Here is a 25,027-nt window from a genome sequence, read left to right as displayed (position 1 = left end):
GCCTAGCTGGCAAAATGGCTTCGTACTTCTGACCTTAATGTTCCCAACAACTGTGGGGGAGAAGCAAGCCAAAGTGACCCCATTTCCCAGAAGGGAAGGTTGAAGCCCAGAGGGAAGTGGGGTGCCCAAGTTCACTTCATGAGCCAGTGACAGCACCAGTGTGTTTCAGCCCAAGAAATACGAGGGGTTACAGGGGCCTAGAGAAAGAGACATCCCCGCAGGAGCCACGTGGAGGTAGTCAAAGCCTGCTTCCTGGAGGAAGGGGGCTGCCTCCTTGCCTGAGAATGAAGGAGCCACAGACAAAGCTTCGGATTCACGCCTGCACTGACGGGTCCGCAGGCAGAGGCGTCAACATGACTGCAGGCTGCAGGCACGCTGAGCGCCGGTCAGAGTCGGGATGTCTGGATCCTTAACTTGGAACCTTTGCTGTGAGCTTCCCATTGGTAGGACTGAAGCTTGGTCACTACACTCCAGGCTCTCCCCTAGGCACGGTCAAGGGAAGCTCGGAAAATGCTTGGTTAAAGAATGGGGTGAGTCCTGCCCACCCCCCTGCCTCCCTCGAGGTGCACCTGAGCAGCCATCTGTGCCTTCCCCCTTGGCCAGTGCATCCGTCTCCCCCCATCTCCACCACCAACAACTCAACTTCTCACCCAAGCGCAGGGCCAGGTCTTCGCCACAGCTGGAACCAGAGAGAGGCAGAGGAAGAGCATTGGGCTGAGTGCCAGGATGCCCCTATTCCACTCCCAGCTTTGCTTGTACCTGCTGTGCGACCTGAGGCCAGTTACTCCCCGCCTCTGGTTCCAGGGTATCCCCGAGAGTGCGAGTCTCCAGCGTCTGCCTTCCTGGCCCGTGAAAGAGGCAGAGCAGGAGTGAGAACGAAGGCCAGAGAGGGATGGCCACCTTCTTCCCTGGCCCCCAAGGCCTAAACAGGAACCCAAGTGGATTCCAGGCTCAGAACATCCAAGGAGCAGCCCACACACGGAGCAGCTTCACTCACCTCTCATTGCTCTCCGGTTTCTCTTTCTCCGAAACTCCCAACTCTCCCTCTCTGTTCATCTCTCCCTATTGGTCCCAGGCCCCATTTCACAGATTGGCAAGGGCCTGTCTGGGTACCCCTTTTTCTCTCTCCCTCCTGTGAGTCTCTTTTTGCCACCATGATGCCAGGGAACCAGGGGTGCTGCAGCCACCGACTGGCTGTTTGACCGTGGACACGTTGTTGTCCCTTCCTGGCCTCAGGGTCCCCCTCTGGAAGTAAAGGGTGGGAGTCAGGTCCAAGGGCTCCATTTCCCAGGGTGTGAGCTGCCTGCCAGGTGGCCCGCAGCCACCACCGGGGCAGGGTCTGGCCAGGCGTGGTGACAGTGCTGACGGCAGTGGGCAAGCATCATAGTTTTTCCACTTTGCAATGTGTTGGCAGTTGTCTTTGCTTTGCAAGGAGGGGCTGTTTGGCCCTCGAGCATGAAGCTGGGAGGGCAGAGGAAATTGTGACTTGGGGGCACTCTAAGAACAGGCGTGACCCTGGACTTTCCAAGGCGGCACGGGGACACCTCGCCCGGAAGGAAGGGCAGCAGGGACGCAACCACTGCCTGCCAGGCAACCCCTGAGCCAGAGGCTATACCCATGTGCGTCTTTACTTTTCTGGGAGATGAACAGGACACCGGGCGTGCAGAGCCAACCTGATGTCATTGGCCGGTGGCTCCCCGCACATGCTCTGCATCCTGCAGCTCTTCCAACCCTGAAATGCTGTGCCAGGGGAGTCTGCCCAGCTGGCCTGTGCCCGTCTGACGTGTGTGACTGCCAAGAGAGAGATGCCCTGTGCATTTTGCTTATGGTTTAAAAGTCCTCTGCGAACAGCCTTGGAAGGAAAACATAGAACACACAACTGTATATAGTGATGCCCCTTTAAGTAACAAGATATGTGAATCTAAAAAAGGCAGAGAGGACCAATGCCCAGTGTTGATTCTGGTAAACTGGGGATGGAAATAGGTGAGCTTTATTTTCATCCTTTTTCCCTAAATTGTAAGTGTAAAAAAAAAATGTTTTTATTAGAAAGAAAAGGTGGTTTTTAAAATAAAATTCCCCCACCTTCCCTGGGAGTCCAGAGCCCAGTTTCTCTAACTGGCTCTGCTGCTCAGATGCTGTGTGGTCCGAGGCCAAGCCACACCCTCTCTGTTCTCCATCCTAGAGGACAGTGATTAGATGGTCGCTGAGGTTCCATCAGTTGGTGGCATCCTACAGGATGGGGTTTCCAAAGGGACTGGCTCCCATGGCCCAGGTCAGCAGCCTGTGCCCTCTGCCCCCTGGCTGCTCCCTTCTACGCTCACCTGGCACCCCAGGTGTTTCCAGTGAGGCTGGGTGGTGCAGCTGGAGGAAGTGCTGTGTCCCCAGTAGGCCCAGCTAAACAAGCAGCCAACCAGTTATTTCCAGGCCCGCAAGGAGTTTGCCTTCCAGAGAGCAGACCTGTTCAGACACAAGCAGCAAACAATCAAATGCAGGAAGAAGGTGATTTCAAAGAGATGAGCACAGTCAAAACCAAAACAAACAAACACAGAAACCATGACAGTGCGGGGATAGCACCGGGGAAGGTAGAGGATGATGAATTTGCATTTGGTGATCAGGGGAGGCCTCACTGGGGAGATGGTAGGTGGCACTTGAGCTGAGATATCAGTGACAAAATCAGCCACAAGCATATGGGGACATGGTGGAGGGGTGCATCCCAGAAGGAGAGAACAGCAGGGGCCCTGGCGTGTGTGGCTGCTGAGAGAGAGGTGCCCTGTGCATTTTGCTAATGGTTTAAAAGCCCTCTGCTAACAGCCTCTGGGTGCCTGGGGCGGAGTGGATGATACATGAGCACCTGAAGTCTGTGGGTTCAGTGGGGTTAGGGCTTCATTCGCATGCAAATGGAAGCTGTTGGAGGGTGTGAGCAGGGGAGGGGTTTGTTTATATTTTGCAAGATCGCCTGGGCTACTGTGAGGAGAGTGGATATAGGGGCAAAGGGGGACGTAGGGAGCACAGTCAGGAGCGCTCTGTGTAGAAGGACATGGGCTTGGAGACTGCGGAAGGTGGTGATGGGTGGTCGTGCAGTTTGAGGCACGTCAGAAAGTTGACCAAATAATATAACTCAGGTCCCCCACGGTCATGAGTCACTGCCATTGTCTTCAAATGTTGACATAGGCAGAGTCTCTGTCCCAGCTGGTTGGGGCTCTCTGGGTGTCCAGGGGAGGTGGTGGTGGATGGTGACGTTGGGTGGTGTATGGGTGAGCTGCTTGGTGTGAGTGTGTGTCTGAGTGTGATTTCTTGGGGGCTGCACCAAGCTGGCAATGGTCCCCTCCCAGGTTAGGATGGATCTGTTTGTCTGGGGCATCTCAGACAAGTCCAGGACTTTTCACTTCTTTGAGCCTCAGTTTCCTCATCTGTGAAATGGAACGCCTACTTCGCAGCATTGCTGTATTGCTGATGGTGTTCTCACTTGTGTGCTGGACAAACGTTATCTGGAGTATGACCGATGAGAGGGCTTTGCGTTCCTTTTGGGGAGAGGAAGGGGAAGCAGAATGAATGCTCTCTCCTACAACCCAGGCCTCCAGGCACAGCGACAACCTGGGACCTTGGACTTGGAAAGGGAACAAGAAATTAGTCTTAGAGAGATCCAGTCCCAGGCTGAGGGAGCCCAGTGACCAGAGGAAGGGACTGGAGGGAGGGTCCAGGCTCATGGATGGAGAATACAGCCTCTCCAGGTACCTCCGAGAGCCTGAGGGTAGACCAGTGATGCAGTAACCAGAGTGTCCCTCCCTACTTCCTAAGTAGTGTGGCTCCGTTTAGAATGGGGCCTGGGCTTTACAATGTGGCCTGCCCTGGGGCCTGGTCTCCAGCCTGCTATGGACTCCTTCGCTTGAGTCTTTCCAGAGAGAGATTTCTCAGGATCAGTCAGACACCCCCTTTAGGATGCAAGCTCCTGCCTTAGCTGTCCATCCGCGGCCACTTCCTGCACAGGAAGTGATATCACGGGCACGGGCAGGTCTGCAGAGGGTATGGGAAAAGGGCCGCGCAAGGGGCCTCCTTTGTTAGGGATAACTCAGCCTCCCCTAAGTCCGCCAGCCCCCATTTGTCATCAGTAACGGCCATTGTAACCATCCCTGAGGGGGGCCCCCAGCCCGAACCCCAGAGCCGCCAGGAGCCAGGGCCAGATGGAAGAAGGGCTTTGTGTCCAGGGAGGGGTTCTTCCATGTGGGATTTGTGTGTTTTTAAAACATAATAATAAATGGGCTCCTCTCCCCCGCTCCCCTCACTCCCCACTGGGCACATCAGCCTCCAAGTGAATGGAAGAGATTTTCCATGCGGTGGGAGGTCAAGGCTGGCGAGAATTAGCCAGTGTCCAGGGGCTAGAGAAAGACTGTGATTGCTGATGATAAATGTGCCCAGCGTGGGGCGTTCCTCTCTCCCTCCCCTCCCGCCTGCCCCCCTTCTCCTCTCCCAGGCCTGTCCCTCGGTGCGGGCACCACCTCATGCCAGCCCGCCCTGAGACACAAGGCCTGCTGGGCTGCAGATGCCTGCCCCCAGATGCTGAGCCTGGGGACCCAGGCCTGGTCTTGTCACCCACCTGGGACAAAAGCCAGTGGGAGGGGTGTCCGGGCCCTCCCTACCAAACCCCTGCGGCCTCATGCTGAGGCCTCTGCCTGGGCAGCAGGGCCAGCCAGAGGCGCACGGACTGAGGTGGACGGGAGTGAGTGTTGAGTTTTCGTCCCAGGCCTGGGAAGACAGAGCCCACGCCTTCCTCCGCGGCCCTGCTGTGGCCGTGCTGTCTCCACTCCCAGCCCCGGACCAGAAACTGGGCGATGGTCCAGCGGGGCTGTGAATTTGCTATGTTAGTGGCATTCGTCACTTCCCCTCTCTGAGCTGGTAGAGTGGAGGGCCCCACTTGGGGCACCTACTTTCTATGCTTTTAGCCTGCTGGGTCTCAGGTGTCTATAGGCCGAGGAACCTGCCAATCTAGGCTTTCAGGGTTTCCCTGCACAGAGATGCCCTGCCTGGCCCCTCCCCCTGCTGCACGGGCACCACCCAGTCAGCGGAGCACATTTACATCTGTTTTTTTCATAACAACACCTCGGAGGTGACAGGGCAGCACCTGTTACCCCTTTTCATGGATGGGGAAACTAAGGCCCTGAGACATAAGCGGCCTCCCAAGGTCCCGGGCAGAGAGCGGGTCTGCAGCAGTCTGCTGGCTCTCTGGCTTCCCCCAGCCACTGGAACAGTCTCCCCATCAGGAACGTCCAGACACTAGTTTCAGCCTCTCCCTCCTTTCGAGAACCTCTGGGAAGTACGTCCTCTTTACCTTTGTCCTGAAGCCAGTTCTCCACCTCCTGGGCCCTTGGCTCCTGCTCGTTCCAGTGGCTGAGATTCTGGTACCTCATAAACAAGCCTGTGGCCTCAACTTCCGCCCCATCCGGACCTCCCACCTGCCAGGTGGCAGCCTGTGTCTCCACATTGGGCATTGCCAAGGCCCAGCCCCTGGGAAGGAGCGTGCGGCCTGGCACGCGTCCTGCGGTCGGGTGGAGACTGGGCTCAGGCTCCCCGCTCTGTCCTGCAAGCTCCACTACCCTCCCAGGGGACCGGTACCCTCCTGGACCCCAGGGGGGGACACTGAGAAGGGTGTGGTGTGCTCCCTGCCCTCCAGGAGCAGCTGCCAGGACCTGGGGCAGGGAGGTGCCCGCCAGACCCCACCCTCTCCCCTCCCCTCCCCTCCCCTCCCCTCCCCTCCCCTCCCCAATTTAAAGTGGGTTGTGAGCAAACTGAACTTGTCCATGAGGAAGCCAGGTTGGTGGTGAGAGGATGCAAAAGTGTGTCTTGTGAATGAATATTCAAAAGAAAGACGAGAAGGCCAGGGAGGGCAGGCCTCAGCCTCCAGAGACTGGGCAGCTGTCAGGGGAGGAGGAAGCACGCTGTTCGGTGTCACCTCGGAGGTGAAAATCCTCGCAGTGGCTGCAACCTCAGACAGCAAATTCCAGCTGAAAGTAAGGAGGACTTTTCCGTTAGGCCTGTCCAAAGGCGCACCCACTGAGAAAGGCAGCGGTGAGCTCCCATCCCAGAGGTAGGAGTCAAGGTTGGAGAAGGTGTCGATGGGGGATGTTGCACTAGTTGGTCCTTGAATAACAACCTCTGTCGCTGTGAATCTGTGCCACCAAGGGATGAGCCGACAGGAGACCTCCTACAGGCAGGTGCAGGTGAATTAGAAGCGAGGGTTTGCCTGGTGCCCGCAGGAGTCCCACCCGGAGGCGCTGGTGGTCATTTTGGTCTGAGGCCTGGGGTGGGGAGGGCTGGGGCACAGAGAGAGCTCAACAGCACCTAGTTCCTCCCCCTCCCTCCCAGGCTCTCCCCACACTGTGTCTTAGGACCACAGGAGATGCTGGGTGTGTGAGCCACGAATAAAAATGGCAAGAAAGGTGATCTCGTTTTTAAGCAAATGGACTTCCTGAAGAAACACTTACACATGGGACATTGTCATACATGAACAGATTCCCCATAAGGAATCTTCAAACCTCAACGTGTTAGAAGTAGAGTAGGGCTTGAGAGATTGGCTCAACCAACTTCCCGATGTTACAGACGGGGTCTCCGAGGCCTGAGAGGAAGGCCACGCAGCAAAGTCGGGGTGCAAACCCAGGGCCCCTGACCGCAGCGGCGGTTCTTTTCCCGTGTGTTCACTGTCCGCAGTGCCCTCTGTGCGGGGGTGCGTCCTCTCCGTGGGCGAGCTGGCCCATTCGTGTCTGCGGCTTTAAAGGCAGTTTGCCGTCTCGCAACCGTCGGTTCAAATGAGTCCTGCTATTTGAAAAACACGCTTTCTGCGGGACATTTTCCTGCCAGCAGGAAGTTCCGGTCTGGCCTGGCAAAGGCAAGGTCTCCTCCCAGGGGCGTCTTCTCAGGTGTTGAGTGGGGAGCGCTGGAGTGAGGCCAGGGAGATGGGTGACTGGGAGCCGGGCGTCCTCCCACTGACAGGTGACCTCAGGCAAATCCCTCGATGCTCCATGTCCTCCGTGGCGTGGGGAGATAATCCCCACCTTGATGGTTGCGAGGAGTAAATTAGCTGAAATAGTCGAGGCCCCTGGCTCAGCGTGGGCATGAATGCTGGTTCCCAGGCCTGAGGTTAGATTCGGGCGTCAGACTGCCTGAGTTTGCGCTCCACTCGGCTGCTCACTACCTTAGCCTCCTGTGCCGGATACAGACCCCCCGTCTCAGTTTTCTCATCTGCGGTATGAGGGTAACAGTGGCACTGAGCATAGAGGGTTGTGGTTCCAACTGTGTGCCCAGGCACCCCAGGGTGCCGCAGCCAATTCACAGGGGTGCTGTGAGGTATTTTTAATCTTCACGGAAACACAGTAGTACTGGGCGGCTGCCAGCCACTGCGACAGCTGCTAGTCCAAGACAGCTTATCGCTTCAGCATTACATCACACTTCTTTCCTTTGGATGGCATCATAGCTTTGAAAAGCTGGGGTTCGGGCATTCGGGGGTACCCTGAGACAGACAGTGAGGGTGGCAGTGTCCACTCTGACCCCCAGATTTGAGACTTTATGTGGTGCCTCATTAGTAAGTCAGTCACTGTGGCTTGTTTAGGAACGGACTACAAGTAATCTTTTACTTTCAAATCATGTATATTGTTTTTTCAAATGGCTACTAAGGTGTTAGGATATGCATGCATGCATGCACACACTGATGCTGTTTAGATCTAACTACGTAACAAGCAGAACCCCTAGGAATTTCTTTTGGCCTTACAGTAAACATTACCCGTAAAAATTACCAAGACACTAAAGACCAAAAAGGTTCGGGACGCTCTGACTAGGGTTGGTGTGGGCTCTGGGAGTTTATTCGAAACGCTTCCTGACAGCATCTGGCGGAGAGAGCTCCCAGGAACCTGAGACTCCACTTTTCTTCCCCCTCCAAGCTGGCACCCACGGGCAGGCTCCGGTGGCCCTCGTCGGGGACACCTGTGGAGCCTCTGCTCAGCCGCGAGGCCCGAGCCAGGGCCAAGGAGGAGGGGAAGTGTCCAGCGGTGAGGGCGGGGGCCCAGCTCAGCTGCTGCCCGGCCCGGCGGCAGCCCCAGCCCCCCTTTATGTAATTTGCATTCGCTGAGCACATACTGCATGCCAGCCTGCCTGTAGTCTGCCAGGGGCCCCTCTGGGGAGGAATCTGAGGTCGGTCCTTGGTTCGTCTTCCTTGCCTCTTGGCAGCATTTGCCTCCCGGAGCCTGGGGGATGGGGTTGTTGGCAAGGGGGCAGCAGCTACACCGAGAGCCACCGGCACTGCATGACAGAGAGGCACTGAGGAAGACGCCCAGCCATCTTCCTGCCAAGGCCAGAGATGAACCTTCGTGCCAGGGCTGAGAGGAGGGGTGGGGCCGGGAGGGCGGGGCCTGCTGCACTAATGGATGTCTAATGTTTAAATGTTTACTTTGCTCCGTCGCGTCTGTGCCAGCTTTCTATATAAGCCGCATTAGGGTTATAAAACTGTCATAAACGCAGCCCGCAGTGCCGCAGCCAGCCGGGGAAGCGGTCACCTGGGGGCCACGTGGTTAGAAGGTAGGGTGAGCACACAGCTGCACCCAGGGGCGCCCACACACCTTCTCTCGTGGTCACCACCCCCAGAGGAAGGTCCAGTCCCCCCATTTCACAGATGAGGCGCCTGAGGTCCGTCAGGCCCAGTTCAGACCCTGGGGAACCTCCCACTGACAGGTGACCTCAGGCAAATCCCTGCCTTACACACCTCAGGCCTGAGGCTGAACAGGATGGTGGGAGGTGGGCATGGAGCCTGGCAGGTTCTCTGCTGCCCACCTGCCCTCTGGTCTCCAACCTGCTCTCCCTAGAGCTGCCTGCCTGGCAGAAAGGCCACAGTGACCAGCTCTCAGGCCACTGGGAGACCAGTGTTCAGCTCCCTCTCACCACCAACTGCCCAAGCTGCCCGGCCCTTGAGGCTACCGTGTACCTACAGAGAAGGAGTCTCCCTGCCTGGCTGAGGGACGGGAGCATCGGGGAGCCCTGACCTGGCCTCAGGATACTCCCTGCGACTCCCAGTTTAGCTGCCCACTCACCAGCTGGCCGGGTCAGTCACCTGCCTCATTTGGATGAGCTTCCATTTCCACAGCTTTGAAACAGGAAGGACGCTTTTAGCCTCGCTGGACCTTTGGTGAGAGAACCCCCACATTTATAGAGTCCCGGCCAATGTCAGGGTCTGTTAGGATTCTCGGGCCACACCAGTGTGTGCAGCTACTCCAGTGATGGGCAGTGTGGAGTCCCGGCCAATGTCAGGGTCTGTTAGGATTCTCGGGGCACACCGGTGTATGCAGCTACTCCAGTGATGGGCAGTGTGGAGTCCCGGCCCATGTCAGGGTCTGTTAGGGTTCTCAGGGTACACAGGTGTGTGCAGCTACTCCAGTGAGGGGCAGTGTGGAGTCCCGGCCAATGTCAGGGTCCGTTAGGGTTCAGGGGACACCGGTGTGTGCAGCTACTCCAGTGATGGGCAGTGTGGAGTCCCGGCCCATGTCAGGGTCTGTTAGGGTTCAGGGGACACCGGTGTGTGCAGCTACTCCAGTGATGGGCAGTGTGGAGTCCTGGGCAATGTCCTAACACTGAAGTCTGTTTCTTGGGTTCAAACCTTGGCTGTGACTCCTGCTTGCTGTGTGCCCCTGGGCAAGTTGCTTAACCTCCCTGGCCTCAGTTTCCCCATTTATAAACTGGGGACTAATATAGCATGCCTTACAAGGTTGTTGCAAGAATTAGGTACGTTTTCAATAAATATTGCAAACATAGCACCTAGTGTGGGATGAGCATTAGTTGTGTTTTTAATACAGTGACTTGTGCTCTGTGCTCGGCCCCTCCCAGGCACACATGCATGGTTAACGCACATGACCTGCGCTCTTTGAGGTGAAGTGACTGGGTTGGAGTTAAGGGGCTCTCCCTGGGTCACCCACAGCATTCTGGATGGAGCTGAAGTCACACCCCTTCTTGCTGGCTCTTCCTTTCTCTCCCCCTGGGGTCAGTCCATCTCTCTTTCTCTCGCTCGCTCTCGCTCTCGCTCTAACTCCCTCCCCCCATTTCTCTCTCTCTGTCACACACACACACACACACACACACACACACACACACACACACATCCTGGAGCCCGTGACAAGCCAGCATTTTCTCGGAGCTCCTGAAGCGCCCGGTCCTAGCAGGAGCTGCTGGTGCACAGAGTCAGCGTGGCCTGGGCACATCAGGTGTGTGTGGCTCCTTCAGGAGGACAAGCGCCTGGTCTTAGCAGGGCGCTGGGGCCCTGGGACCGGGATGGTAGCTGGTTGGTGAGGGCGGGGTCGGCATGGGCACCCCTGCAGCTTAATGTGTTGCTTCCTCTGGCGCAGTTAGCAGAGGAGGACAAGCCCCCTGCCGCGTGTCCCAGCCACCTGATCGCTTGGCACTTGGCACTGGAAAGTCAATTTTCCTAAGTGGATGGTGAACCAATAGCCTGGCGCGGCCTGGTTTCCCCCATCCTAGCGCTGGGTGGCTGGCTGCTCTCCCTTCCTGTTTGTCTCGCCTCCTGAGGTGCTGTTCTTCCCAGGGAGGCGAGCAGCCAGGGTTTCCTTGGGCCCCTTCAGGGGAAAGATGGACAGCCTCCGTGTGTGCCCGGCCTCTGAAGTCTCCTTCCCTTAGGGCAGAGGGATGGACTTGGCCGAGGTGGGAAAGGCTAGGATCGGAGCCCCAGACCAGAGGAGGGAACTCAGCGTGGAGCTGCTGGGAAGGTCGTCTCCCCCTCCATGCTGCCCCCTGCCTTGGACTTCCTGGAGGAGGAGGCCTGCCGGGCTGCACCCGGGGAGCCCAGGCCTGGTGCAGCCGCCCCACCTCACCCACCCATTGCCCTGCGGGTCTCGGCTCTTCTCCCCACTCCCATCGCCCGGGCTTCGGGGCAGGGCTGGCCTGGTTTGAACTCTAGCCTCAAGCGTACTATGGTATCACCGTGAGAAACTGGAGGGAGGCCGGCGAGGGCTTGCGGAGGGGATACTGGGGAGGGCTGGAGGGCCGCAGGGGTGCCTCGCCTTGATGGGTCCCCTCCCCTGGCCAGGCCGCCCCGATGTCTCCATCGGTAAGGAAGATCGCCCACAGCATCGTAGAGCTGGGACAGGCTCCACAGCAGAGCCTCCTAACAGCAGGGCAGGATAGGGAAGCTGAGGCGCAGGGGAGCCAGACCTTGCCCGGTCACAGAGGGCATCTCTAGCATCTCCAGATGCCCCTCTGTCTGCCATGGGCTCCTGGGCGGTCAGTGGGTGCCCCGGCCTCCTCAGCCCCCGGCCTCACAGAGCCTTCCCTCCCTGCACAGGCACTGATTCGGGCAGCGAGGTGCTCCCCGAGTCCTTCCCATCGGCGCCGGCCGAGCCGCTGCCCCACTTCCTGCAGGAGCCGCAAGACGCCTACATCGTGAAGAACAAGCCGGTGGAGCTGAGCTGCCGCGCCTTCCCTGCCACGCAGATCTATTTCAAGTGCAACGGCGAGTGGGTCAGCCAGAATGACCACGTCACGCAGGAGGGCCGGGACGAGGCCACCGGTGAGCCGCCCCACTGGCCTGGTCACACCAGGGACACCCCCAACCCAGAGGTGGCAGGGACACTGGGTCCTGGGCTTCACCACCCTAGACTCTGTGGGAGACTTCAAGCAGCCATGGCGCCCCTCTGGGCCTCAGTTTCCCCTCTGTGGTTCACCCCGGGTCAGTATTTTCCCAAGGGTCGGCTGCATGGCCCAGGCTGACTCAGATGAAGTAGCACCGAATCCCTTGCCGAGCTGAGCGCTTGTTCCCCTTCCCAGTTTCTTCCCATCCTGCTCAGCTCAGGGAGCAAGTCTAGCCGGGGCCAGGGTTCCTCACCAGCACCCAGCCAGGGCTCTGCCTCCTGCCCCCGCTCCCCCCTCCGCCCCCCCAGCTCAGAAGCAAGGGGTCTTCTGCTTCAGACACGCTCGCCTCTCCTTCGGGTTTGGGCTGCACCCTAGCAGCACCTCTACGATTATTTACTGAATATCAGCCCTTTAAAATGAAAACAATTCATTTCTGTGAAGGAAACGCTGTCCTTGCTGGGAATGGGAACCATCACTCCCACAAACAGAGAAGACCTGGGACACGAAGGATGGCCTAGAATCCTGCCTGGGTGCAGCCCAGGCCGGGGCTTCCGGACAGAGCCGGCTCCTCTCTGTTAAATGGGGCGCACGGCAGGTGCTGGTCCCCTGCAGGCCACCCGTCTTGGGCAGCCCCAGAACCCAGGCCCAGGTGGCTCCCTGGCCCCAGTGCCTGCCTCGGCTTTTGTGTTTGCGTTTCTTCCTTGATCCGTTTCTTCCTCCTGCTTGTCTAGCCCCCTCTTATTTCCTTCTGTGTCCCACCTCTCCCTTCTTGTCCCCGTCTCTGTCTGCATCTTCTTTCCTTGTGTTCCCCCCCGCTCCGCTCTCCCTCTCTCTGTCCCCACCCCATCTTTATTCTTTCTTTATTTCTCCTCTCGTTCAGACTCACTCTCTATGTGTCTTCTCCCCTGACATTCTTTCTCACTCTCCTTTTTTCTCTCTTCCCCAACTTTCTCTCTTTTTCTATGAAAAGCTCACACATTTCAGAACCACCCAGGCTTAAAACTTATACCCCATAATGTACTTAATATCACGGAACTAAAAATGATTAAAATGGTAAGTCTTATATCGTGTATATTTTGCCAAACTTTTAAAAGAACATTTTAAAAATAGACCCGGAGTTGCATTCTTACCAAAATCTAAAAATAAAAAAGCAATTTTTAAGAGACAAATAATCTGTGCCAGCTACCCCCACACTCTGGGTGAGTGATCCTGGGGTAGTCGCTCAGCCTCTCTGAGCTCACTCCTCTCTTTCTGACCTGGGAGGCTGCCAGAAGGTCCTGGTGAGCGCCTGCACAGCACTGAGCAGTGCAGGACCCAGCGGGCACCAGACACGCCTTTCCCTCCGTCCTCTTCCTTTAAAACTTGGCCTTACTTCTCTGTCCTCCTGAGCCCCTCCGGCCTGTATCAGAGGTCAGCCGTGGGAGTCCGGGCAGAGCAAGGGGACAGTGTACCCTGCTGGGGACCCCCACAGCCCCTGCGATTATTAGTAACAGTAGCAGCGCGGCTCTTACCCTCCCGCCACCGGGCGCATAAGCCCCGCCAGCCCTGGAAACTGGGGCTCTGTTGTCCCGTTAGCTACAAAGAAGGGACAGTGGTCCCGTGGGCCACTCCCCTGGCAGCAGTGTGGCCGGTTCTAATCGAGCCTCTTGCTCCCCACCCCTGGCCTGCCCTGGCCCTGAAAACACAGAGGAGGACAGCTTTGGGCCAGGACAGGCGGGACTGGTGGCAACTCATGCCAGGTTGGGGCAGGCAGCCCAGTTCCGTGTCCTCACCGAGGCACTGCCTGCCAGGCTGCCATCATCCTGGGGGGCGGGGAGCACCTGGTGCTGGGGCCCAAGTCTAGGAGACCAAAGGCCCCATCATCCTCTCTGCCTGCCAGGACCATTACCAAGGTGTCAAGCTGCCCGGGATGATGGTTTCCCTCTGTCCCTCTGGTGGGTGTTGCTGAAACCTTGAGAGGAAGCACTCTGCTAGGCTCACCACCTGGAAACTAAGGGCCAGGGACCCAGCTCCCCGGCCCTGGGCCACGCAGCATCACTTGTTGGGCCAGCACGCCAGGCAGCCACTGCGAGCGAGCAGATCCCCTCCCTCCCACCTTCACAGCAGCCTCTTCCCTCCTGCTGCTCCCCAACAGCAAACTCTAGCCCCCTCCCATTTAGGTCCCTGGCTGTCAAGAGGGGCTCCCCAGAGTAAGCCCCTCCCCCTATGATGCAGGAGAGTTAAGGCAATGGCTTTCCTGGGAGAGGTCCAGAGAGGCGTCATGTGTTAGGGACAGAGTTCTAACCTGGCAGCACACCAAGAGCACTGATCTCAGCTCTGCTGGCAACTTGCTGTGGGCCTTTGGGCCTGCCCCCTACCCTTTCTGAATGTACAGGAGGGGCTGGATGAGGTCCAGAGGACCGACAGAGTGGCTTTGGGTCCAGCTTGAGCTGTGTGCTGTGGCCCAGTAAGTGCCACGACTCATTTGGAGTTTACCCTGAGTGTTTTATTGTGATGAGGGACCTGAGGCTCAGAGAGGCAAAGTAACTTAGTGAAGGTCACAGAGCTGGGGTGGGAGGGTGTGGCCAGGATTCACACCTGTCCATCTGTCCAGCTTTGTTTAACCACCATGTCACAGTACTGCCTGTGTACAGTCGACAGTCCTGCCCTCAGGGGGCTTATTAGAACCCATGTGCAGCCATGAAAGTGTGAGCTGGGACACCTGGCAAGGAGGAGCAGCTTTAGGGATTCCGGGACAGGGGAGTCTGGGAGGGCTTCCTGGAGGAGGAGGTTCCACAGTTCTCCCACAAGCTTTGGGGAGGAGCTTCAGACGGCACCCTCACCCAGGAGGGCTCCCTTTTTCTACTGAGCCTAGAAGGCTTTGTCAAGGGAGAGATGGCAGAAGAGTGAGTGATCCCTCTCTGTGAGCTAGTGGACGCAGTTATCCAGGGAGGCCTTCAGGTCCTGACAGGGAGCCAATGAGAGGTCGGGGGCTCCCAGGAAGAGGGTCCTCCCCTCAGCTCCAGCCCCACAGGCTCCAGAGCCGTGACCAGGGAGAGGCCGCGTGCTCTCTTCAGATATGTGGGGAGCCCCTCTTCTAGGCCACAGCGGTAATTAGACAAAGCCCCTCCTCACTCTCCTGCAGGAGGTAGATGGTTAACACAGGAGCACGTCAATGAAGGATGCTGTTCCACACAGTGGTGGGTGCTGTGGGGAAACCAGGCTGGGCAGGAATGACAACCAGTGTCTGGTGCCGTGTAGGGCACTGAGCAGTGCTTTGAGAGCCGGTGGGCATGGACCAGGGTCAGGGGGCTTCCCTCCAGAAGTGGGGCCCAGCCCAAAGCTGACTGGGAGTTCGCTGCACACAGGACAGAAGGGAGCTCTGTGCACAGAGCCTGTGGCTAGAGGGGCCAGGGTAACGTGAGGGTCTGGAGGACGCCCAGGGGGGCTGTAGTGAGTAGATTGTGCAAGGCCTGGGGGCCAGATGGAGGGTCTGGGTCTTCACGCCGAGCGGACTGGAGACATAACCAGGGGAATGACGTGCCGTTGTGGATTCGGGGAGCACGCGCTGGCTGCAGGTGGTGTGTGGATCGGATGGGGGGAGAGGGCTTGTTTTAGCCATTGCCATTTCCCGGTGAGCGGCAGTGGCGGCTGGGGTCCGGGTGGCGGCAGAGAGATGAGAAGGTAGGTGGGAATGAGAGGCACTTAGCAGACGAGCCAGAAGGACTAGGGGTAGAGAGGAAGAGGGGTCAAGGTGCCCTGTCCTATGTCCTGTGTCCTCAGCCTGCCCCCCCTGACCGTGTCTCTCCTCCTCCCAGGCCTGCGGGGGCGAGAGGTGCAGATCGAGGTGTCTCGACAGCAGGTGGAGGAACTGTTTGGGCTGGAGGACTACTGGTGCCAATGCGTGGCCTGGAGCTCAGCGGGCACCACCAAGAGTCGCCGGGCCTATGTCCGCATCGCATGTACGCCACCCTGACATTCCCCTCCACCCGCTCCAGTCCCTGTGCCCTTTCCCCGTCCCTGTGGATCCTGGACAGGGAATTCCACACCCGTGGGGGTATCTCGCCGAAGACACCCACCACAGAGACATCAGGGCCCATGGACTCCAGCTCAGAGCAGGCTTCTAGACCCAGAACCTGGGCCACCCCTGGCCCACAGATTTGTAAAGGCCAGTTTTCACCACATCCATATAAGGAAGCTGCCAGCTTCCTCACCATTCCAGGCCATCGGGGAGGGAACCCTGTTTTGGCAACTCCACCTGGTAAGGCCCCTCTTTAGAGAAGAGGCTAATATTCCCCAGGTAAAAGCCCGGTGTCCCCCACGAACGTTCCCTTGGTGTGCGCTGCCACCTCGTGGCTGGAATGGGGCACTTCAGCCTCCAGACTGGGCCTTGTCCTCTCCCTCTTCCCAGATCTGCGCAAGAACTTCGACCAGGAGCCTCTGGGCAAGGAAGTACCCCTGGACCACGAGGTTCTCCTGCAATGCCGCCCACCAGAGGGGGTGCCTGTGGCTGAGGTGAGTGGGGACATGGAGGACGCTGGGCATGGCAGAGGCCAGTGAGCATGGCATTAACACCAGCCATGATATGATGCCTCAGGCTCCAGAGCCCTCCCCATTTCACAGAGGAAGGAACTGCAACCTCTGCACAACTCACACATGCCAGACCCCGGCGGGGCCCTCTGCAGGGGCAACCCCATGGGATGCGATAGAGCTGGGGCAGGAGCCCCCGGGACTCCTGGGGTCGGCCGCAGGCTGTACACACCACCTCCCCCAGCCCCACCCAGTGGGCATCTTAACCACTGTGTTCTGTGGTGTTTGCGCGGTGCCTGGCTGGCGGAGGCCCCGCCTCACTGCGTCACCGCTGTGGGTGGACACGGAAAAAAACGCCGCCCTGCTTCTGGTCAGACCTTCCTAACACTCCAGAGAGGGAGCAGGCACTGGGTCCTCATGCCCCTCCACCCTGTTCCTGCAGGTAGAATGGCTCAAAAATGAGGACATCATTGACCCCACCCAGGACTCCAACTTCCTGCTCACCATTGACCACAACCTCATCATCCGGCAGGCCCGCCTGTCAGACACGGCCAACTATACCTGTGTGGCCAAGAACATCGTGGCCAAGCGCCGCAGCACCACGGCCACAATCATCGTCTATGGTGCGGGCCAGAGGGGGGTCAGGCATGGCCGGGTGGGGGGGGCAGCCCAAGGCTAGATGGCCACCTGACCCGCCCTACTCAGGACACAGCCGGACCCTGGGCAACAAGTCAGCAGGCTGAAGCCCACAAGGTTACGTAGCAAAACTAGTGGTCGAGTGAGGCCCCCTGAGTCCCTTCTCCGACCCTTTTCCTGCCCCTGAAGGAGAAGACCCAGCTCTCTCAGAGTCAGATCTGGGGCACGGCCAGTCGGGATCCCCATACCCTAGCCCAGTGGTCGGCAAACTCATTAGTCAACAGAGCCAAATATCAACAGTACAACAATTGAAATTTCTTGAGAGCCAAACTTTTTAAACTTAAACTATATAGGTAGGTACATTATTATTATTAACTTAATTAGGGTACTCCTAAGCTGGCCTTTGCTAAAAACTCAAGGGGCCAAAGAGCTGCATGTGGCTCATGAGCCGCAGTTTGCCGACCACTGCCCTAGCCCATTGCCCTAGCAGAGTTAGGGGCTGCTGGCCAGGCCCGAAGGCTGTTCCTTGCTGTCCCCTGGGTGGGAGGGGCGGAGCCACACCTTGGATTCCTTGAATGTTGTAGAAGGAACCCCACACTGGGTTCCAGTCCCAGGTCCCCCATCACTCACGGGAGATCCTGGGTGTCAGCCCTCTCTGACTTCCATTTGCCATGTTACAAGGGGGCGGGGACTAGACCATGACCTCGAGGGTCCCCTCTGGTGCTGAAGGTTGCAGCCAGGTCTGCCTGCTGGTATCTGAGTGCCCAGCCCTGCAGGCAGGAGGGGTCCCGCTAGGAAGGGCCAGCCTCGGCGGAAGACTCGTCAAGGGTGGAGAGAGAGGGTTTGGGGGTCCATGGGGTCCCAGAGCCAGGTCATTGGGTGACACCTGCTGCCCCCTGCAGTGAACGGCGGATGGTCCAGCTGGGCGGAGTGGTCGCCCTGCTCCAACCGCTGTGGCCGCGGCTGGCAGAAGCGCACACGGACCTGCACCAACCCCACCCCACTCAACGGAGGAGCCTTCTGTGAGGGCCAGGCCTTCCAGAAGACTTCTTGCACCACCGTGTGCCCAGGTAAGGCCTCTGGCCAGGAGAGACCCTGCCCACATCAAGCCCACGCCCAGCCCCCAGCCCTGTCTTCTGCTGTGGTGTCTGCCAGAGTCAGGACAGCCTTTCTCTCCCCACGTGGGGAACAGCAGGTGCTTGTCCCAGGGCCCACAGCTGGCTGAGAAGGCTGGGCTAGATGCTATGACCTCTGACCTTTGTTCTTCCCTGGCTGCTGAAGACACGAGGCAGAGGCTCGGAGCTGAGCTGTGGTCTGAGGGGTGGGCTCTTCTGCCCTCCACACTGAGGGTGCCAGCCCCCTGGGCCAGGGTCCCAGAGCTGCCTGGAGTTAGGGCGCCTGCACTCCTGTACTTGACTGTCAGGCACACCGTGGCTGCTGACCCTCATCCGCTTCTCCTTTTGTCTTTGTGTAACTGCCTCTCCATCTGTGTGTCCGTCCTTGCTTGTCTGGCTGTGTGTCCTGTGGTTACATGTTTCTGGGAGTGGTGTGGTATTTACTGGATTTGTATCCTTGTGTATGTGTTTGTGCATTGGGCTGCCTCTGTGTGACTTTATGCATCTACTTGTGTTCTCTTTGCCCACCGGGCACACCTGGCTCTGCGTTGGTATGGGGCTGTGTGGATGTGGCATGGATTTCTCTGTATGGCCTGTATGGTGTCTTGTGTTCTATGCACGTAACTGTGTGTGTGTGTGTGCGTGTGTGTTTATGTGTGCATGTGTTCTCATGTGCCATGTGCTATGCTCCTATAGTGGATGGAGCGTGGACAGAGTGGAGCAAGTGGTCAGCCTGTAGCACGGAGTGCGCCCACTGGCGCAGCCGAGAGTGCATGGCACCGCCACCCCAGAACGGAGGCCGAGACTGCAGCGGGACCCTGCTCGACTCCAAGAACTGCACCGATGGGCTGTGCATGCAGAGTGAGTCCTCGGGAAGACGGATAAGGGACACCCCGGCCGCACCCCCAGGCCTCAGGGCCCAGCCTGCAGCGGAACAGCCCCTCGGGGCCTCTGCCCACCCACCGCATCCATCATCCCATTCGGGCCATTCTCCATCACCTTCTCTACTACCTTTCCCTGCCACCTGTGTCATTGTCTTTCCCTTTATTTCCCTCAACAGATAAGAAAACTCTAAGTGACCCCAAAAGCCACCGTAAGTCCCATTTCATGGCTGTCCTCTTTCCTCTGGGGCTCTCCTTGGCTGGCTTTTCCAGGGTGTGGGGGGCAGGGCAGGGGGAGTGGAAGGTGCCTGCCCACCGACCCTCCGCGGGGTTCCTAGGACCCGCTGAAGGTGTCTCGCCTCCATTACACGCAGATAGGCAGACCCTGGGCTGACAGAAAGGCCCTGGGGCAGCATCTTGACCCTCACAATACGGGACAAGAAGCTAAATCTGAGAAGGCACTTGCCCAGGGTCCAGCCAGGTTTGAAGTGGATGTTTTCCTGGCAAACCTGCTGCTCTCAGCCCCATCCCCTTGGCCTCCTCTCTGGACCAGGGCCGGGGGGCAGGCCCACACCTGTCCATCACGGTGCCCCACTCTGTGCCCCAGCAGCTGGCCAGAGCCTCCCGAGTTCCCTGGGCTGCCGTCAGCCCCGAGGGCTTGGCCTCTAGCCCCCAGAGGCTGTACTGCGTTAACTCCAGAGCAGTAAAGCGCCTGGGGAGATTGGCCTGTGGTAATGAAACCACAATTTCCAAATAATTCTGGAGTCATAAAATCAGCAGTGAGCCCTCCCCCAGCTGACTGGGGGCCGAGCTGTTGACTGATTAGAGAGTGTAAATCTTCAGGCCAGTGGTCCCAGTGGTTAGCGGGACATCAGGAGGCAGAGCCCAGCCCTGGGAGTAGAAGCCCCCAGAGGGGTGGGGGTCCATCCCTGAGGGCTGCTGAGGCCAGTGGGGGTACCAGAAGGTGCAGAAGTGGGCGGGCATGGTGCCCTCCCCAAGGGCCCAGGGACAGGACAGATGCCGCCTGGAACTCCCACAGCAATTATCTTGGTTCTGCCTGTGCTGTCCAGTATGGCTCTTTAAACTTATATTCACCTTAATTAAATTAAACGTATTTAGAAATTCAGTTCCTAAGTCTCACTGGCCACATTTCAGTTGTTCAGTGGCCACATGTGGTTGGTGGCTGTCGCGTGTAGCAGCACAGACATAGTGTCTTCGTTCATCATCATGGGAATTCTGTTGGCCAAGCCCTCCTTTAGTCCCGGTGTCTCGACCGGACCCCTTCCTGCCCGCTGTGTGGAGTTAGTCCAGCTGTGCAGCAGCCTGCCCTGCCCCCACCAGAGCTGGTGTCCTCCAGCCCAGTGGCCTGCCTGGGGGAGGGGAGTGTAGCCAACAGTCGCCTCCCTGAGCCCCTTCCTTCGCCTCCACCTGCTCACCTCCTCTCCACCCCATTGCCCTGCATCTCATTCCCCTTCACCTGCTTCCCCTCCTGCCCCTCCACCTCTCCACCTCCCACCCTTCCGCACAGAGCAGAAGCCGGGTGGGTTGGAGCCGCCACTTGCAAAAATGGCGGGGAGCCTGGCCCTCTGGTCCTCTGGAGATTTGCCACGGGCTGCAAGTGAGACTCTAGTTTGGATCTCAGCTCCGACAGGACAAACTGTGGCTGGATTACTGAGCCACAGGCCCTGGCTCCTCAGCAGTGAGCCATGAATCACTCCTGGGAGTGACCAGTCACTTTGCCTCTCCTTGCCACACTGAGCAGGGAGCAGGCCAGAGGTTTTTGAGGCTGTTTTACTTAGAGAGACTGGTGCTCAGAGAGGTTCAAGCCTTGCCTGAGGTCACCAGCCTGTCGTGGCTGGGATCGGACTAGAACCCAGGCCCTGCCCCTCCCTAGGGACCCCGGGCCTCCCTGGCTCCCCCAGGCCTGGGCCTCTGCCCCTGCCCTCACACAGCCCTCCCATCCTGCAGTCCTGGAGTCCTCGGGGGACGTGGCGCTGTATGCCGGCATCGTGGTGTCCATCCTGGTGGTGGTGGCGGTCCTCATGGTCGTGGCGGTGGTGGTGTACCGCCGCAACTGCCGTGACCTGGACACTGACATCACCGACTCGTCCGCCGCCCTCACCGGAGGCTTCCACCCCGTCAACTTCAAGACTGCGCGGCCCAGTAAGACCCGGGGACCCCTGGTTGGCAGGTGGGGACAGGGCACCCAGCGGGGTGCAGCAGACAGACTCCCTCCTGGGATTCCAGAGTTTGTTCTAGAGCTGACTCTGTGGGTTGGTTTGGATTAGAGAGATGCAGAAAAGGAAAGAAGGGGTGACCCAGCCTGGAGGGTCCGCGAAGCCTTTTGCAGCTGGACATTTGGGTGGGGGTTTGCAACAGGTGGGTCCCTGGCAGGAGCAGAATGTGGGGCTGGGCCGGTGAGGCACGTCTGGGTCTGACTGTACCCCACCTCTGCAGACCACCCGCAGCTCCTGCACCCTTCTGTGCCTCCCGACCTCACTGCCAGTGCCGGCATCTACCGCGGGCCCGTGTACGCCCTGCAGGACTCGGCCGACAAGATCCCCATGACCAACTCGCCCCTGCTGGACCCCCTGCCCAGCCTCAAGATCAAGGTCTACAGCTCCAGCACCACCGGCTCCGGCTCAGGCCTGCCAGATGGGGCTGACCTGCTGGGGGTCCTGCCGCCCGGCACGTACCCTGGCGACTTCTCCCGGGACACCCACTTCGTGCACCTGCGCAGCGCCAGCCTCGGCTCCCAGCAGCTCCTGGGCCTGCCCCGGGACCCGGGGAGCAGCGTCAGCGGCACTTTTGGCTGCCTGGGCGGGAGGCTCAGCATCCCCGGCACAGGTGGGTCCCTCTCCGCTTGCCTGTCAGCGTGGCCTTGGCACATCCTTTGGACAGCCCCAGCACCCAGCAGAAGATAGGCCTTCCCTGACCCCATGTCACAGATGGGGAAAGAGAGGCCCAGGGGGAAGATGTGACTATACAATAGAAGGTCTGGGGTCGAAGCCTGTCTCTGCCTCACTATGGCAGGGGAACCTTGGCCCAGCCACACTCTAAGCCTCCGTTTCTCTATCTGTTAAGTGGGGGAGAATGCCCCATTGTAATCACAAAACTACAGTGCTGTCCTAGGTTTTGGCATCAGAAAGGGCAGAGGTGCCCATCTCAAGGTTGCAAAACCATCAGTTAACATTACCCAGCGTCATACCCAAGGCTGGAGGCAGCACTGGCACCTTCAGACGCCAGGTCTTTGTCCCGTCTCTCCCCCACTGCAACGCCAGAGGCCCCGTGTTACTGACAAGCCCTCTGGTCAGTGGCCGGGCCTCTCGTTGCACCCAGTCTCCAGACCTTCTCTCCTATCCCCTGCTGGTGACCACCTGTTCGAAGCTCCTGGACTCCCTTCAGCCCCTCCCTGCTGACCTCCCTCTCCCCCTAGGAGTCAGCCTGCTGGTGCCCAATGGAGCCATCCCCCAGGGCAAGTTCTACGAAATGTACCTCCTTATCAACAAGGCAGAAAACGCCCTGTGAGTAGAAACCCCAGCCCTGTCCCGGGTTGCCCCCTGCTCCTCCTCTCTCCCTGCTGCCTGCTTACCCTGGGCTCAAATATCACCTTCTCCCCTCCTGAGCCTGATCCTAGGCCGGCGCCAGTCCTCCGAGGAAAACATTGCTGGATGTTATGTCCACATCCAAAACGTGCAGAACCAGCACAACAAATCATATAACTTGAAAGGCAATTTACAAGCTAGCCACAATATGACAGAGGGCTAATCTCCTTACGATGCAGAGAGGTTTTAGAGACCAATGAAAAAAATTTAACATCTCAGTACAAAAACGGGCAAAGGATATGAACAAGTGATTTACACACACTCTTTGTTACGCGCGCATGCACACGTGTGTACACACACACACACACACAGTAGGTTATGAGAAATTGTTCAACCTAATTTGTAGTCCAATAGTAACTCAAACAGCCAGGAGATATTGGGAGTTTTTTTTGCTTCATGAATTCGTGAAGATTTATATTTCAAACGAGAATGCCTTCATGCCGGCAAAAGTGTGGCGCGCAGCCCGCCATGGCATGCTGGCAGGAGTGTGGAGCGGTCCCAGCTCCCCAGAGGACAGTGGAGCAGCCCATTAAAACCCTCCACGGGGCCCTCGCTGGTTCGGCTCAGTGGATAGAGCATCGGCCTGTGGACCGAAAGTTCCCGGGTTCGATTCCAGTCTAGGGCACGTGCCCAGGGTTGCGGGCTCGATCCCCAATAGGGTACATGCAGGAGGCAGCCAATCAATAACTCTCTCATCATTGATGTTTCTATCTCTCTCCCTTCCTCTCTGAAATCAATAAAAATAAATTAAAAAACAAAAATAAAAACTCACAATCTTTGAAATGTGAGCAAAGGTTTGGCTGTGAGAACATCATAGTATGATAGCAAAAATCTGGAAATAATCTGCAGGTTATGCCATTTCTCTGCCTCTCCTTAACCCCTGCCCTCTGGGAGCCCAGGGGTGGAGACCTGCCCTCTGTCACCCAGGAACAGGGACAGAGGTGGGAGCCCAGCACCCATCTAAGCCCTGGCTGAGCGCTCGGCCTCCCCTCACTGCCGCCTCCTGTCCCCAGCCCACTTTTGGAAGGGACCCAGACAGTATTGAGCCCCTCGGTGACCTGCGGGCCCACAGGCCTCCTGCTGTGCCGCCCCGTCATCCTCACGGTGCCCCACTGTGCCGAAGTCAGTGCCAGCAACTGGATCTTCCAGCTCAAGACCCAGACCCACCAGGGCCACTGGGAGGTGAGGAGCCACAGCTGCGGGGCCGGGCCCACCATCTGAACCAGCCTCCTTTCCCCTGGCCCGACCTGGATGGACTCTGCACAGCCTTGACTGTGACCTGTCTCCCCACCCCCCACTCTCATCTTGCAGGAGGTGGTGACCCTGGATGAGGAGACCTTGGACACCCCTTGCTACTGCCAGCTGGAGGCCAGGTCCTGCCACATCCTGTTAGACCAGCTGGGCACCTACGTGTTCACGGGTGAGTCCTACTCCCGCTCAGCAGTCAAGCGGCTCCAGCTGGCCATCTTCGCCCCAGCCCTCTGCACATCCCTGGAGTACAGCCTCAGGGTCTACTGCCTGGAGGACACACCTGTAGCGCTGAAGGTAAGGCCAGGCCACAGGTACCCGCACAGCCCTGGCACACTGTAGATACATCACCCCTGGCCAGCCAGCTGCATGGTACCTTCTAGTATTCCCCTCCCCAAGGTCATGGCATCTTTCAGGCACCCTCCGCCATCATCAGCCTCATTCATTCATTCATTCCTTCATTCCTCAAACATTGAAATGGCATCAGACTCTGAGATACAGAGGGATCAGGCACAGCTCTTGCCCTCACCCATCTCCAGGCTGGAGGTAGGAGGCAGACTGGCGGTCTCTGATGGTGGTCGTCCAGAGGACTGAGGGAGCACCCGCCTGGAAGGGGCTTCCAGGGCCCGGGGTTAGGGGAGGGGTCTGAGAAGGCTTCCCAGCAGAGCTGGCAGGCTCCAAGGGACGGGTAGGCATGCGGATAGAGGATGAAGGGCATTCCTGGAGGCAATAGCTTCTGCAAAGGCAGGTGTGTCTTTCTGCGGGACCGAAGCGTGCAGAGGGTGTGAGCGTGTGAGGGAGAAGGATGGGCCGAGACAGGCCGAGCTCAGCTTCCCAGCACTCCTGGGGCCATGCCAAGGGATTTGGAACTTGTCCGGGGGGCAGGGGCATCGACCTGGAGGACCCGGTTCACAGGTGCGCCTTTCCAGCTCCTTTGTCTCCCAGTCTCATGTGACTCTGAGTTGCCAGATGATGCAACAGAGGTGAAAAGGCCTCGTGGGAGAGTGAGTGTCGCCTGCTGGGACCACTCAGGCCTGAAGTTCCAGGAGGTCCAAATGGGCTGGAGACTCCTGGGGAATGGCCTGGTGGCCTGGATCTCTTCGTACTGGGCCATTGGCTGATGTCCTGCTTTGCTCAGAGATTGGAGTCGAGATTAAGAGGGACGTTGCCACATTTTGGCATGATGGCATTCTGTGTTACTCAGTCCTGGTCCATCTGTCCATTCATCCATTCATCTAACTTTCTGTCCATCCCTCTACATACTCTTCCAGTCAACAGTCCCTCTGTCCATCCAGCCTTCATACATCCATCCATTTACCTGTCCTTCCACCTGTCCTTCTATTTTACAACCATCCATTTGTATATCCATCTGTAGATCCATCTCTGTCTCTATCCATATCTGTTTATCCATCCATTT

At 58.2% G+C, this 25,027-nt stretch overlaps 1 protein-coding gene across 2 annotated transcripts in view; it reads left to right on the top strand.

The window, feature by feature from the left end:
• UNC5B (unc-5 netrin receptor B) overlaps positions 1-25,027 on the top strand; it is a 79,589-nt gene that overhangs the window by 48,337 nt on the left and 6,225 nt on the right. Inside the window, exons 2-13 of one of the 2 annotated variants that reach the window (XM_079792949.1) lie at positions 11,330-11,554; positions 15,414-15,557; positions 16,007-16,110; positions 16,568-16,748; positions 17,664-17,831; positions 18,573-18,737; positions 18,937-18,969; positions 20,726-20,920; positions 21,215-21,604; positions 22,194-22,281; positions 23,376-23,544; positions 23,674-23,907. In XM_079792949.1, coding sequence (XP_079649075.1) covers positions 11,330-11,554; positions 15,414-15,557; positions 16,007-16,110; positions 16,568-16,748; positions 17,664-17,831; positions 18,573-18,737; positions 18,937-18,969; positions 20,726-20,920; positions 21,215-21,604; positions 22,194-22,281; positions 23,376-23,544; positions 23,674-23,907 — 2,096 coding nt within the window. The remainder of the gene's footprint in view (positions 1-11,329; positions 11,555-15,413; positions 15,558-16,006; positions 16,111-16,567; positions 16,749-17,663; positions 17,832-18,572; positions 18,738-18,936; positions 18,970-20,725; positions 20,921-21,214; positions 21,605-22,193; positions 22,282-23,375; positions 23,545-23,673; positions 23,908-25,027) is intronic. The other variant, XM_079792950.1, reaches the window with a different exon arrangement.

The sequence above is a fragment of the Cnephaeus nilssonii genome (genome assembly GCF_951640355.1).
Source record: "Cnephaeus nilssonii genome assembly, chromosome: 16".
NCBI lineage: Eukaryota > Metazoa > Chordata > Mammalia > Chiroptera > Vespertilionidae > Cnephaeus > Cnephaeus nilssonii.
The sequence above is the reverse complement of the archived record's forward strand: the minus strand, read 5'-3'. Positions and strand labels throughout refer to the sequence as shown.